General features: G+C 33.0%; 3 protein-coding genes and 1 pseudogene across 4 annotated transcripts; 1 reads left to right on the forward strand and 3 right to left on the reverse strand.

The window, feature by feature from the left end:
* Positions 1 to 1407: 1407 nt before the first annotated feature.
* On the reverse strand, positions 1408 to 3123 carry LOC149515924 (uncharacterized). The gene is made up of 4 exons (XM_089741701.1): positions 2839 to 3123; positions 2639 to 2759; positions 2129 to 2553; positions 1408 to 2032 (listed from the first exon to the last, which is right to left on the reverse strand). Exons 2-4 carry the CDS (start codon positions 2747 to 2749, stop codon positions 1780 to 1782), a joined length of 789 nt encoding a protein of 262 aa, XP_089597827.1. The 5' UTR covers positions 2750 to 2759; positions 2839 to 3123; the 3' UTR covers positions 1408 to 1779.
* Positions 3124 to 5027: 1904 nt separating this feature from the next.
* Positions 5028 to 6214, reverse strand: LOC111297130 (E3 ubiquitin-protein ligase SGR9, amyloplastic pseudogene; annotated as a pseudogene). Its single transcript, XR_016326304.1, has one exon. The product of XR_016326304.1 is annotated as an E3 ubiquitin-protein ligase SGR9, amyloplastic pseudogene (transcript).
* Positions 6215 to 10032: 3818 nt separating this feature from the next.
* On the forward strand, positions 10033 to 12156 carry LOC111296391 (protein ALUMINUM SENSITIVE 3-like). Its single transcript, XM_022890678.2, has 3 exons — positions 10033 to 10423; positions 11171 to 11416; positions 11729 to 12156. Exons 1-3 carry the CDS (start codon positions 10190 to 10192, stop codon positions 12041 to 12043), a joined length of 795 nt encoding a protein of 264 aa, XP_022746413.2. The 5' UTR covers positions 10033 to 10189; the 3' UTR covers positions 12044 to 12156.
* A 138-nt stretch (positions 12157 to 12294) lies between these two features.
* Positions 12295 to 15048, reverse strand: LOC111297835 (ABC transporter G family member 20-like). The gene has a single exon (XM_089741460.1). It carries the CDS (start codon positions 14831 to 14833, stop codon positions 12689 to 12691), a length of 2145 nt encoding a protein of 714 aa, XP_089597586.1. The 5' UTR covers positions 14834 to 15048; the 3' UTR covers positions 12295 to 12688.
* Positions 15049 to 15902: the final 854 nt, after the last annotated feature.

The raw sequence follows: 15902 nt of genomic DNA on the forward strand, positions 1-15902 counted from the left end.
ATTCAATTTTTTTTTTTAATTTTTTCATATTCGAATCTGATCTCGATCTCGATCTGATATTATATAAATCGTATCTGATCCGATCTGAAATTAATTAAATATTATTTTTTAAAATATAAAATATTATTTTTTAAAATATAAATATTTAAAAATACCATTATATAAATATATATAAATAAAAAATTAAAAAATTATTTATATATCGGGTCGGATAGGATCGGGTTTACCTAAAACTCGATCCTGACTTTTTCTTCATATCATTCAACCCGACCTGACCCAACATCAAATTTTTAAAAATAAAAAACCGACTTTAAAAAATCGGATTGAATCGAAATCCATCGGGTTCATATTTTTTTGACTTCTCTAGACGGGAGGGCTGAGTTACTACCAAATGATCTTTTACCAAGTTTGGTTAGGCTCTCTTGGTAGGAAAATAATGAAAAGCAGAAGGATAGAAAGTAAGAGTGATATAACAGCAAGAAAATGGAAAAGAAGTTATTTTTTACTGTTTGCATGATAGAAAAATTTCATAATCGAAATTTGAATATAAATCTAATAATTTAAAATATGATATAATAATATAATATTAAAATAAGACACAAAAATAATAAATCTTAAAATTTTAATAATAAATATATATAATTAACAAAACTAAAAATAAATATATTTTATAATTTTATGTTAATATAAATTATAATATATAATTTTTGTATAAAATATAATATAAATATATAAATTTTAATATTTTACACATAAATATACAAATGACTAAACCTATTTGGATGCAAGTTTAAAGATTGTTTCCATGTTTAAACATTTTTACAAATAAATACTAAATCTAATTAAGAGGTTTCCCCTTTTTTTTTCCTTTGCAAAAGCATGGCGTGGATTTTACTTAACACGTGATATGCTGCACGTGAATCCAGGCACCGACGAAACTGCATAGGTCAACTGGGGGAATATGTTTCAGATCTTCATAGCATGTTTGTCGAACTTCAATCAATTTTCTTTTGGATAAACCTCGTTTGAGCCAAAACTTTATCAAGTATATCAATGAAGCTGGCACGTTCCAGCTTTTCAAGAAAAAGGATTGTTAGTAACAGTAGGATTTTTCCAGCTACTTCCCCTAACATCTCATGCCAGGGTTGATTCATTAATTCAAGGTAAAGGGCATGAGCGAAGGAAATTGAGGAAAAATCCGGGGTCAATTGATCTAAAGCTTCATTTAGAAGCTCAATTAGAGGGTTTCGTTGTCTTGAAAAATGCATTTTATGATCGGATTATTAAATTGTATTTTTAAATACATTTTATTATTGAATTTTTAAATACATATTTTTTATATGATTTAAATTTCAATCAAATTTTTAAACAAACCATAAGTTAGTAGCATCACAAAGCTAGATATTTAAGAATTCTTAAAATTCTAAGATTGAGTGACATATTAGTAAACTAATCACAAACTATAAATTTTCTTACATGAAACTCAAATAAGACCCTGATTTGCTATTTAAACTCGATCAAACCCAAAGTGGAGGATATGAAAAAGTGCATGTGGCTGAACCTTGGGGCCCAAGTCAGTATGGTAAACATAGGGTCACATCCCCACCTCACATGCTCTCAAAGAACTTTGATATCAACCAAACAATCTGAAAAAGGCAATATAATATTATGCCCTTTCACTTATCTGTCTTGCCATTTTGCATCAATGCAAGAAAAGAACATGTCATTTTCTGTTTTACTATTTGAATGGGACAATAATTACTGTTTACTAGCATGAATTCAAGATGGTCTAACTCTAATCATTTGTTTTCTTTCCATTGAGCTCTGAATTTTTTCCCTGGCATGCCTTAAAGTATCAAGAACTTCACGTATACTTTTGCTGACCACCTTTATCTGATCAGGGGCCAGTTTGGTTTCTGGTAGTTTCAGAGGAACCAATGCCAATGAGTTATCAACATGATCATCACCCTCATAATTCACATTTCCTCCATTCACAGCAATCTCCACTGTTGAAGCTTTCAAGCTTGAAGAACTGAAATGAATGGTATAAAGTGATCAAACTAACTTAATTAGGGTGTTTTATACTTGAACAAATGAAATGGGACAATGTGGGAATGAAAGTGGGTACCTCGTATCCTCAATCTTTGGATCTTCATGGCTTGAACTTGATTTACCACTGGACTTTTCATGCAAAGAATCATTTGTATCAGATTTAGTAGTCCCTGGAGAATTTGAATTTTCTTCACTGATAGAAATTTCAAGGCTTTTTATAGATGTAGTGGTCTCCAATGGATTTTCCTCTACATTTTTTGAGATTTCTGGAACTGCGTTTTGGGACTTGGAAGCAGATTCTTCTGGGTCTTTAGTAGCTGAACTACTTGCAGATGAAACACTAGAAACTGCACAAAGCTCGGACGAACTTGACTGCTCTGATTCTTCCAAACTAGGCAATACTGTGAGGGACTCAAGCTTCTTCTTCAACAACTTGAGCCTCTTCTCAGCTTTGTTCCTCAATTTGGTCTCTTCTTTGAGTTTGTTCTCTAGTTCTATTACCTGCAGTTGAAGAACAACAAATACAATAAACAGAAACTATAATTATTAATGCTTAAACACCTAAATTGAAGGAACAAAACCTGACCTTGTTGCCCTTAAGTTCAGCATCTTCTTTTGCAGTCTTTGAAGCTTGTCTCTCTGCAAGAAGCCTTCCTCTCAAGCGCTCCACAGTCCTTAATCCACCATCTCCTTCCATCTTCTTTTCACTGAGAGGTGAAAACAAAAGGAACCCAAATTACATTATGAATCAGTGGGAAGCACAAATGGGAAAACAAGAGAACCCACCTCCATTTTGTCTTCCTTGTTGCAAGCAATCATTTGCAATGATCTTGACTTTAGCCTGTTACTAAAGTTCTTGTAATATCCTTGATTCTGGAATGTCAGTACACCAAAACACTAAAATCTTCCCTCTACTTCAGTCTTCAGTTACCATTTCATGAATACAACAGATCAGAGCTCACTCACTATGCAGCTTGTAAAAAAATGGCAGCAGAAGTAAGCTGTAGCCTGTAAGCAAAACAAAAGATTCTGATGCAGCTACCAGGTGTTGAAAATCCAAGGTCAAGGCTTGGACTCTTTCTGATCTCAGGTGGCTTATATCCATCCTCCAAATAGAAAATTTGGCCTTTTTTTTTTTTTTTCTTTTTTTAAGTTTAGGGTGAGGAGAGGCTTTTGGTAGTACATGATTAAAACAAATCATAAGTTTCATAAAATATTTACATTAAATTTACAGATCATCCATTAAATAAATTTATAAAAGCAAAAATCAAACTTATTCCTTAACAGCAAAGCATTGTATCCTTATCAAACTAGCCTATTGTTTTTAACTGCCACAACTTCATGACACAACTTTTATCATTATACTTATACTTGCCCCATTTACCTTTTCCCAAATCTTGAGAATGAGAGCAAACAATGTCATAATGATCAACTGTTTATTTTTTCTTTTTATTGCTGAGATTTTCACATATATTATCAAAGAAAATCTGCATCAACTAACCAAACATTTTCTGTGATCTACTATTCATTGAGTAAAGTTTGAAATAACATGTATGTTTCTTCTCTTATTGTATTTGTCACTTCTTGTTAATGAAAAGACAACCCATTTTCTAAATTCTGATTTTTTGTTTCTATTTGATGAGTATAATCTTGAAATATTGTCATTGCAATTTACAAGTCTTCGTAAATAAGGCTTCCTTATAGTTTTATGATATTTAGATGATGAATCAAACTTGTCGACTTTGAGCCAATGATATAACCCAAAAGATAAGCAAAGCCATGGTGACAAATGACAAGAACTGATAAGTTGGAAGTGATTAATGTTTTTATGAAATCATAAAAAATTATAGAAGCAAGGCATAATTACATGCTTGTATGATTCTACAGTATGGAAAATTAGCTTACACTTCACTCAAAGAAACCCAATTTGAGAAACCTGGTACTTGATATTGCGCCAGTACAGCTTTAAGAGCACTCTCATTGTCAAGAAGTGGACCACTGTTCTTTTTAATATCTTTTTTGGAGTGATAGGAGATATTTGGATGAATGGAAGCTAAATCTGAATATAAGTGAATTTTTGTTGTATAAAATATTAAAATTTATATATTTATATTATATTTTATATAAAAATTATATATTATAATTCATGTTGATATAAAAATATAATATATTTTTTTATTTTATTAAATTTATATATAATTATCATCAAAATTTTAAATTGTATCATTTTTATGTTTTTTTTTATATTATATTCATATAATGTGTTCGTATTATTTTTTAAATTACCATATAACACACCACTCACCAAAATGACCAAAAAGTATAAGTAATTTGGGAGAATTTGAAAAAAAAAAACTCAAAAAGAGGTTTGAAGAAGGATTGGATGCCCGAGGAATATGATGGGCTTTAAAAAAATAAGGCCCAACTAAAGCAGGCTAGTAGAGCCAAGTTTCCTTTTGGGTCATGTTCTTAACCTATGATGTTTACTAATTTCGGGAACTAGGTTGGGCCTTTCTCTGTGGGCCAATGGATATTAAAATGGGTTGATTTCGACCTTTTCTTACCCAAGGAACCCATTAATTAAGACAGGGAAGGACCTTAATTTTCTTTGAACAGGACCCATTCGAAATCTTCAAGGTTTTAATATATAAATAGTGTTATAACTCACATGTGGAATTTTTATGAAGATGAATATACAAATAAGATAATTTCAAATCCGAGCTTTATTTTAATTAATTTATATAATTATTTTTTAAAATAATATATTTGAAATTAAAATTTTAATACTTACAATCTCTTTAATGTATTTCATATTATAATCTTTTTTATAAAAAAAAATATATGATTCCATATTTGCATAATAAAAGCATATAACAAATGGCTTACTTTCTTCTAAATCCAACGTTCCTTTTGCTGCTAAACATACAAACAACAAAAATGCAATGAACTAACAATAAATTTGATCATGAAAGATATTAACAACATTAAGACTATATCAAATAATTCACCATCTCAATCTTCCTTTCTTCTAGGTTTCAGCAAAAACCCAGTTTTCATTTGCTCTGCTATACATACAGAAAAGAAGATTACACAATTAAAAATATACTTTGATGATGAAAGATAATAGCAGAATTCAAATCTGTAAGAGACTCTTATCCAAACCTAACCACATGTGTCTTTTTCATGAAAACAATACCATTCATTACCCCATCCACCATCCTGATTCTCCCATGTGTCATCATCATTCAATCATGTCCATCCTGCATCAAGACTTTTGCCACTGGCGTTGACCAGGACTCCCCACAGTCGTTGGATCTCACCGAATATATCATCACAGGGAAGCTGAAACCTGCAGCAGGGGCACGTATTCCTCTTCTTCAGCCAAGGCAATATGCACATCCAATGGAACAAGTGCTGGCATGGCAACTTACATACGTCTCTTCCTTCTCTCATCTCCTCTTTGCATATCACACACTCAACGCCACCCCTTCTCACCTCCACCGCTGGTAACGCCACCACCGCTGCTATTGATGCCGCCACCTCCTTCCCTTCCTTACCCCCACAACCCATTATTCCAACAAACCTTCTACACATCTTCACCATTTCCATATATGGAATCAGAGCAGCACCATCGACGACGCCAGTAATACCAGTGATCTTTAACATAGTATCAGAGCAGAGGTTACTTAAGATATCACGCCATTCAGCGTGAGGTCTCTCGAGGGCTTCTGGATTATGTTGGTTTGTTTCACAAAGAAAGAGGAGGAGGAGCACAGCGTCTAGGTCACGGTGTTTTATAGCCACGGAAGGGTGTAGCAGCAGTGGTGGCGGAGGCTGGAAGTGACGTGTGAGGTGATGGAGGGAAAAAAGGAGGTGGCGGGCAATGAGAAGGGTCTTTTGGGAGAATGAGAGGGAGTGGAGGTGGTGGAGGGTAAGAGAGAAGAGAGAAGGGGAGGAGAGGAGGAAGCAAAGGCGGCAGCGGTGGTGGAAAGAGAGGGACATGATGGAGTAGCTGAGATCCGAGAGTTGGGAAGGGCGGAGGGTGGAGAGTGCCGCCATCATTGTTGTCTCTTCTTCCATCATCATATAGGATCATGTGCTTTGGATACCTTTACTTTACAGTGCGTGGGAGTTTTGAGTATTGCGGCTTTTTATGTGAAAATTTTGGCTGACTAATTATTTATCTATTTTTTTTTTTTTATTTTAAACTAATCACCGTTGTCTACTTCATTTCCATACAATGCAAGCCATCAATACCGAGAAATATTTTGTGTATGACCACAAATATCTTGAATATGTTGTAATTTTATGCAATCTCAATCAGTCCATTTAGGTTGTAGCGTGATCATAAATGCCTTTTTTATTATTTATATAAAATTTAAAAATAAATAAATTATTAAAGATCATACATTTAAGATAATTTAATAAACAATTACGGATTAAACTCAGATATAAAATCTTTATGTCAATAAGTACGATCATAAATATTCTTTTTTAGCATTTACAACATATTATATTTCATTAGATCATAATGATAAAATTATAGTTTCGATATAATAAAACTCTCTCTCATTTATCGTTCAAATAAAATTATTAATAATTTTTTATTTTAATCTTGAAAATAAGCTCCTTATTTTTATTCTGTATTTGGGTGATCATGTGTGTGGAACATAATGGGGGATGTTGGTGGAGTAGAATTAGAATTAGTATGGAATGGCTGCAGGGAATGTTGTTTTTTGTCCTCAAGTCGGTGTCCAGCTCAAGCATCTTAGACACCGGATTTCTTTTCATTATCTCTACCAACTTTGATGAGCAACAAAACAAGCAGAAGAGAAAAAGAAAAGCTTGCCCCATATATATATCTATATATATATACTGCATCCTATTGTCTGTTTGCAAGCTAAACTATGTATAACTAGAGAAAACTTGGTAGAAGAAACTAAGCATCCATGAACAAGGCAATCTTGTGGGTTCATTGTCGTCAGTTGTCACCCTTTACACTCACAATATTCTGATTCTTTCACTTCTTCCATGGTAAATAAGTCCATTTCCCTATTCTTTAATGCCTCGGAGAGAATGTCATGCAAATACTACTACTAGAAAAACTTCAATGTTACCATTTACCAACAAAATAACTCGTAGCACTCATAAGAGTGACTCATTTAATAGTTTAGCAAGGAAAGCATATGATCTACCATGGTTGCACTATAATTAATTAATTATAATTCAAAATTTTGTGAAATTTATTAAAATTTTATATGAAATTGACATAAAAAAACCTTTACATAATTTTTTATACTCGTTGAATAATTATAGAATTATAATAAAAAATATTGTAAGTGAAATGCATGCGATCAAACTTGCTCATGGGTTAGACGGCTTGCTCAAATTGAAAGCCTGTCCAAAATTTTGAAAAGCTTGGACATAAATGTTAAGCCTGTTAAATGGATGTGAACAAATAAATGAAACCCGATCAAGAAATAAAGTACGACTTGGACTTGGTTCAAAAATTTAAAAATATTTTTTTATTATAATGAGATAAAATCTATTTATTTTATTTTTTATAATAAACAAAGCCCATTTGCTTTATTATTTATAATATAATAAAACTCATTTTTTCTTTATATAAAATAATGATTCAATTTTAAATTGTATTTAATAAAATTAAATTAGATCCAAACTCAAATTATTCATAAATTCAATTTAAATTAATTAAGTTAGTTAAATTAATAATTAGCAAAAAATAAATTTTAAAATTTTTTTTTCAATTTTAAATATCACTATTTCGAGTAAGTTTAGATTTTATTATTATATATAAAAACATATTTAGATAAAAAATAAACTCAAAAAATTAGATCAAATTGGATTGAGCTCGAATTTATTTAAAATATTAAATTATTATATCATACTCGATTTAATCTAATCCGAACTTTGAACAGGTATACATACCACATAAGGGACCCAAAACCGACCAAGAGAAAGATGACCATAAAATACTATGTCAACAAATTTGCATGATAGAATGGTACAGGTGGAAGCAGCAGGTTTTCCACTAGCATAAGAGAAAACCAAACCTCAAAAAGACTACCAAGCAAAGAAATAAAGATGATCCTTGTGCACTTCCATGTCTGCAAGGTGTGATGATTAAAGGCTAAAAGTGTTTCAAAGCAATGGTCAGATCAATTCCAAAGGTTAAATTTGCAACAGGAAAGAAAGTAGAAAAGCTTACATCTGACAGTATTTTAGCTGGAAAGCGCCTCTTCACTTTAGTCAAAATCTATCAATGTCTGCAAGAATTAAAAGAGAAATGCATTAAGGATCCAATGTCCTCGACATCTTTAGCCATGGTCATGCGCAAAAATTAAAAGAGAATTTAACAAGAATCATACTTGGGCTTTTCTAATTTGGCCTTGAAGGCAGATTTTGGGTCTTGCTCACAATACTGAAGCCCAATAAATTTTCCTTCTGGGTCCAATCTGAAAAGAGAAAGAATTCAAGGGTTTGCAATGGGGATTATACCATTAGGATTGAAATATGAGCGCACTTGCTCTTTCCTTAACCTAAAGTAGGATTTATTTTAATTATTTTATATAATATTTTAAAGATAGGATATTTAATAAATTTAAAATTTAAAATTTAATATTATTTATAATCCTCTCTCTTATTCATAGACTACAACTTGTGTTGAAAAAAAATAATATTAAATTTAAAAAATAACGATAATTCACTGTTACAATTTTAAATGTAAATTAAATTTAAAAATTTTAAAAAGATTAATCAAATTGTATATTTTTATTATTTTTTTATATATTTTAAAATTTTATAAAATAAAAATAATTATTTTATATCTAAATTTATTTAAATATATTAAAAATTATATTAAAATAATATTAAAAAAATTAAAATTTAAAAATTAATGAATCAAACTAAATTAATAAAATTTAATTCAAATCAAATTATATAAAAATTTAATTCAAATTCAAATTAAATTTAAAATATTTTAATTATATATTTATTAAAAAATCGAATCAAACCTAATTTAATTCCATCGCGACTTCTTGTCAGTCATACATCCGTTACTATGAAGAAGATGCGTGTGAACCAGAAGCATTCTTGGCCTTTTTTTTTTTTTTTTTTTAAATTCCCAGCAGTTTTGTCGATTTCATAATCTTTAATACTGTATATTGGATAATCAATTTCGTGGAGCAGATTCCATTTTCAATCACCCATGGAAAAATATTCTTCCTCTATGCTTTTATTTTAACGAGTCGTTCCAACTTGGCAGGTGAGATCTGAGGTACAGTTGGTCTCTAATAAACCTGTGCTAATGTTATTGTTTCTTTTGCTAATTGCTAATCACAACTTTTAATGTTTAAAAAATAATTTGTTTTATTATAATAAAACGTAAACAAAATAAAAAATAATATAATTTTCTGATAATTTTATGAACTATTAAAAATTAATGTCAAAAATATAAAAAATTTTCATTAAATACTTGTTATTAAAATTAATATTTAAAAAAAATTCTGATTTATAATTTCATTTAAAAACTTAAATTTAATTCTTATATAAAGTTAAATTTTTAATTTTTTTTGTTATTAAAATTTAAAATAAATAAATTATTCAGTCTTCAAATTAAAATAAAATATTTTATACTTAATACTCTAAAATAAATAATTATAAATTATATATTTAAAATGATTTTAATAAATAATTATACACAAGATCCAAATCCAAAGCCTCCCAAAACTTCTTCATGAATTATCTATTATGTCACCGATGACGTCACTGTTATATCCGTTAAATCCATTGCCACGTTTACATGGGGAACGTGGGGACTGGGGACAAACCTTTCCTGGTTCGTATCAATCGTACGTACGCCCCCGTTACTTGTTTCAAAGAATAAATTAAAAAAAAAAAAAAAAAACTTAAAAAAAGACAAAATCAACTTCATTATCAGAATCTTAATTTTAATTACTATTTCAAATAATAACGCCACGAGATGTCTCATTGGAGCATTGTCACCAGGGGAAGGTAGTTTCTACGTTTTTCAACCACATAAACACCCGCCGAAAAGCTAACGAGCCACTCCGTGAACATCAACTCGGTGGATTATCAGTTACAGGTTCGACTTTCAATGGATTGGGATTGGTTTTATGAGTTCCTGAAGGGTATGATCAAGCCAGTGGCTGCCCTTGCGGTGGTTCTCATGGCAGTGTTCTTGTCTTTCATGCAAAAGTTGGGTTTGGAAAAAGAGATGGTTTATTCTATTTTCAGAGCTTTTCTTCAGCTTTCTGTGATTGGTTTTGTTCTTCAGTTCATTTTCAATCAGGAGAACAGTGGGTGGATCGTTCTTGCTTATCTTTTCATGGTTTGACTTCAACTTTTCTTTCGTTTTTGTTTAACTGATTTGGATAAAGTTTTTATCTTTTAGATTAATGTTTTTTTTTTTTTTTTTGGTTACATTCCATTGACATTTTAGTTCAATTTGAGTTGAATTTTTGTGTTAGTAAGTCTGAAATATTGAAAAGTATGGGACTTGAATATCAAATTTACCACCTTTCTTTACTTTATTGACCACATGAAGCAGAATTCTCATGGCTATTATTTATTTGTTATTTCCAATTTGGTACAGAGATTTTTATACATATAGTTGGCTTACCTGACATGACCAAAAACAGAATCACCTGCTGACTTGTTGGAGAAAAATATGAAACCCCAGATACTGACAATTTCTTACAGTCCATTTGGGAGGTCAATCAGAGGGCTCTCACAGCACGAGAGGGAATGTTTTATGGCTGGACCCCAAATGAACCCTTAGTGTTTGCTAATCTATTTAATCCTACTTGGTACTTTCTTAACTTGTGTGTAGAGTCACACGTGCTGTCCAAACAAGAACACAGCAGATTATGTTACCGCAGTTCTGATCTCCAGAAATTTCACCTAATTATGTTGCCTGTCAATAAAAAATAGCAAAGAGAAACATGTTATCTTCAATTCAAATTTGGGACATCTCTGAATTGAAATGGATCTTGCTTATCAATGATAATTTCCTCACAACTTGACATTCACTCTCAATAGTCCATGACTAATGGGTGCTTGGAAACATGGGTTGCAGGTTTTTGTTGCTGGATATACAGCTGGCCAACGTGCTAAACATATGCCTCGCGGGAAGTACGTTGCTGGAGCATCGATCCTCGCTGGAACAGCAGTGACCATGCTTGTTCTTGTTGTACTAAACGTTTTCCCTTTCACTCCGCGATATATTATCCCTGTAGCAGGAATGATGGTTGGAAATGCAATGACAGTAACCGGAGTCACAATGAAAAGGCTTCGAGATGATATCAAGATACAAATGAACCTGGTAAGTTCCAATATAGCAAATACCAATCAATGGTTTTATGAAGTTGGGAGGAACTGAACATTTATGCAATGTTGTTTTTCTCTTGTGGGAAAATAACCTGATTTTCCTCATTCATGCTCGAGAACTAAATCTCCTTGATCTTGAAAGCTTGGCCATCAATTTCCTTCGTCCTTTTGGTCTTCTTTTGAATCTCCCTTGATTTGATTGATATGTCCTTCAAAGCACATCTGTTTAATAAACATTTCAACAAGCCCTGATTCTGAAATTTTGCAACTCAGTCATTGGCTTCATATGGCTTGCCATCATTTACAGGTGGAGACAGCTTTGGCTCTTGGGGCAACTCCGCGTCAAGCAACTCTAGAACAAGTGAAAAGGGCCCTAGTCATTGCACTCTCTCCAGTGTTGGACAATGCCAAAACAGTGGGTCTTATCTCACTTCCAGGGGCGATGACTGGCCTCATTATGGGTGGCGCTTCTCCACTAGAGGCAATTCAACTGCAGATTGTTGTGATGAACATGTTAATTGGTGCCACTACTGTTAGCAGCATCATGTCAACATACCTCTGTTGGCCTGCCTTCTTCACAAAAGCATACCAGTTGGAGACAAAGGTGTTCTCTTCAGATTGAAGGTTTCAATGGTTTCACATTTTGCAGTGAGAAATTGTAAAATATATTTAAAGATTCATCCTTCTTTTTCCGTATGATTAATTTCAGATGCATAAGTTTTTTGATATAGAAAACCTAGCTACTTCCACACCAAGATTGAATCCTGAAGTCAATCAGGTGGGAGATACTGATATCACAATTAGGATCAAAACTAAACCACAAAGATCAAATCCATGGATAGAAAATGGCGCAGACAACTGTTAAAAAGGGTCGCATTTGACAATTTCCACTCGTATTTCAAGTAATTAACATTAAATGTCCAAACAACTAGTACAGTAATTTGCATTTGGCTCTCAGATATCCCTGGAGGAAACTGGAAACCTTACAATTTACCGCCATCTGCAGTTTAACTAAATGTATATAACAGACAAGTACAGACCACATGTCTTGCCATGTTATTATTAAGATATAAAAGGAGATAAATTCCCCTGCAAAGCTGCTTTAGCCAAGCCATGATAAATTCTACTTTAACTCCCACACATCGTATCCACTTGCTTGCGTAGGCTTTGGTGTGACGGCAAGACTTTTCTTCGAAGGCAGTACTGGCAAGACCAGGGCAAGAATTTAACTGTTTAACAAGAAATTGAAATCCCATTACCATTTTATTTACCTTCTCTTGTTCTTGCTCCCCAACAACAATGTAAAGTAAAATAGAATTCTAAAGAAAAATCCCCAGGCAATAATGATCCATAAGCAGTTCCATTTGCTTATATCAGTTATACCCTGCTGCACCAGAATATCCCTACCGGTTATCACACAACTTGAGCTTGTGATGTTCACGCCCAGGACACTGCTCATACTTTGCAATAGCTTCAACTTCAGTGACATTGGCACCGCCCCGAGAGGTGTGTTGTCGAACATTTGTACACCTCTAACGAAGCATTTTGTTGGATCATTGAATTCGTTCTGCAGAACAGCTTCATAAGGATATTTCACCAGAGAGATGTAATGAAACCATATCCAATATAAGGGTATCCTATCTCTAGAAATGAAGAATCCGCTGAATAGCAGGAAATAGGCCAAGCTGGCAACAACGACAGTGAAACCTAACATAACATGAGAGACGATGCCTGAAAGGAATGTTACAAAAGAGCTTCCAGCCCAAAAGGAGGCAAAGATTGTTAAGAAGAAGAAAAAGAACCCGGAAAGGCCCCCAGCAAGGCCTACTGCCCAAAAGGTTATTGCAGCGAAGGAGATAGATAGGATGACCACAGAAGGAATGGAAATTAGAGAGTGAGCCAATACATATGATGACCGGCGATAAGCATTATATGCTGTTTCCCTCATGAAGATGTATCTTTCTTGAAGGAAGACAGGGATTGCTTCAGCACAAGTGTAGAAGGTGGCGGACATGGCAATAGCAAAGAAGCCTGAACGTTCTTGGATACCTTTAGGTGAATTGTCTAGCTGCCAAAATATGGTAGCTAAGATGATCCCTGTGACAAGAACTGCACCTAAGCGAATTCCAAATAATTCAGGCATTCTTCTTGAGTTTGTAACCGATCTTTTGGCAATAACTATTATTTCAATCCAAAATGGATTGGCAAAAGTTGGCACTGAAGATGTTAAATTGGAATCATTTGTTGCACCCGAGACTAGCTTTCCTCGAGAAATGCTGGCACTAATTGCATCTTTAAGTGAAAGGTTTGGTTTGCTGGAGAAGCCATTTCTCGGATTCTTTCTAGCCTGCCATGACTTGTTGAATTCAACTAAGCTTTTTGTCCCACCAGGAGTTTCTTCGAGCTCACGAATCAAATCAAGAGCGAATTCAGTCCTGTTCTCTTTCTCCGGAATCGGATGCCCAAATTCAGCGAAGAAAAGGGGCAGGCTCGCTGGAGAGCCACTATACACAGTATGTCCACGTGAAAGGAAAATCAAACGGTCAAGTAAGCTCATAATTCTGTAACTTGGCTGGTGAATGGAAAGGATCACAATGCTTCCACTCTGCGCAATTCGCTGCAAGACCTTGACAACCATGAATGCGCTTGTTGAGTCCAACCCGGAAGTTGGTTCATCAAGAAACAGGACAATTGGATCATGAATTATGTCAATTCCGATTGAAACTCGCCTACGTTCACCTCCAGAGACACCTCTATGTCCTTCATCTCCAATCACAGTCTTTGCTGCACTTCTCAGGCCTAGTTGATCGATCAGAACTTGAACTTTAGCCTTCTTCTTCTTCTTAGAAAGCGAGCGAGGAAGCCTGAACTCAGCCGAGAACATGAGTGTCTCTTCGACAGTAAGCATTGGAAACAGAAGATCATCTTGCATGACATAAGCAGAAATCACCCTCAAAAGTCTCGACTCCAAAACCTCACCATTCAAAGTTAAAGAACCCTTTAGGCTCTCTTTTGCAATGCGGTTCGCAAGTGCATCAATCAAAGTGGATTTACCTGACCCACTTGCACCAAGAACCGCCATGATTTCACCTTCTCTTGCTTCACCCGAAATATCATTCAACAATACCTTGGTGTTAATCCCATGAGAATCAAGCTCATTGCCCTTCCCACAAAACGGCAATGCCAACTTTTTCCGAACTTTGACACTGTAAGTTAAGTTGTTAAAAGAAAGAACAAATGGATACGATGATGGGAGTGAGCTACAAGCATAACCAAGCTCAAGTGCTCGATGACCAACCAGGGTATTGTTACCAGAGGCATCATTTGGGGCGTCGTCTACAATCATTAGGAGCTCAGCTAGTGTGGGAGAGACTTTGGGTTTAGCTGTTTTGGGGAGTTTTTGGAGTTCCATTTGTTTCGAACTGTCAAAAAGTGGGAGGTTGCCGCCGGTCACTGGTTTCTCCGTCGACTTCTTTGTACCTCCTACAAATGACACAACTTTTTTGTGTCTTGGTTGCAGAAAATCTTTATGGGAAGTGTTTATAACAAGTAAAGAGAGATAAAAAGAACGGTTAAGAGGTTTGGTGATTCCAAGTATCTAACCCCTTGCTTCATGCGTACAGTAGGTGAAAGGAGTTGCGCAGCTTTGCTTAAAGATCCAACACTTATCTAAACCATCACCATGGAAATTAATAGAGATAATTACAATTATGGTACTTGAATTTTAGGAAAATATATAAATTGATATCTAAAGAATTAGAATATACAATTTACACCTTAAACTTTTAAATTAAATATCATTTTAATCCAAATTTTAATACTTTTAACTTAGCTCTCTATATAATTTATAGTAAATATAATTTTATTATATCCATGATATTTGTTAAATAAAAATGTTAAATATTTTGTAAAAATTTCATTTGAATATCATCAAATAAATAATAATTGATCAATCCTATTAAGGTTTAAGTAAAAAAAAATTTTTTCTTAATTTATATTAAAAAATATGTTAATAATATATGTTGAGAACACATAATTTAATAATATTTATTAAAAGATAACAAAATTAAAATTTGAATTAATATGATACATAATTTAAAATTTCAAAACGTAAATTATATATTTTAATTCTTTAAAAATGAATTTGTACACTTTTTTTTTAAATTAAAAAAAAAAAGGTAATTAACTCAAAACAATATTATGTACTGCTATGTAAACGAGAAAAGAGCTATGATCATAAAAGGGCTTCAAATTCAACATGAATAGGCCATTGTGAAGCTAACACTAAATTATTGAGAAAAAAATATTTTTTAACCTGAAAATTATATGAAATTTAGTAAATAATTTTGAGTGAAAAGAAAGATCTCTTGACCTAAATTTTGCATATTTGTGAGTAAGAGCATGAATACCATTATTTCATTAATGAGATTACTCTATAAGAAAATGAACGAACAGCTTATTATTTAAACGAATAAACATGA

This window comes from Durio zibethinus, chromosome 12, assembly GCF_047325235.1.
Source record: "Durio zibethinus cultivar Kanyao isolate XHJ-2024 chromosome 12, ASM4732523v1, whole genome shotgun sequence".
Classification (NCBI taxonomy): domain Eukaryota; kingdom Viridiplantae; phylum Streptophyta; class Magnoliopsida; order Malvales; family Malvaceae; genus Durio; species Durio zibethinus.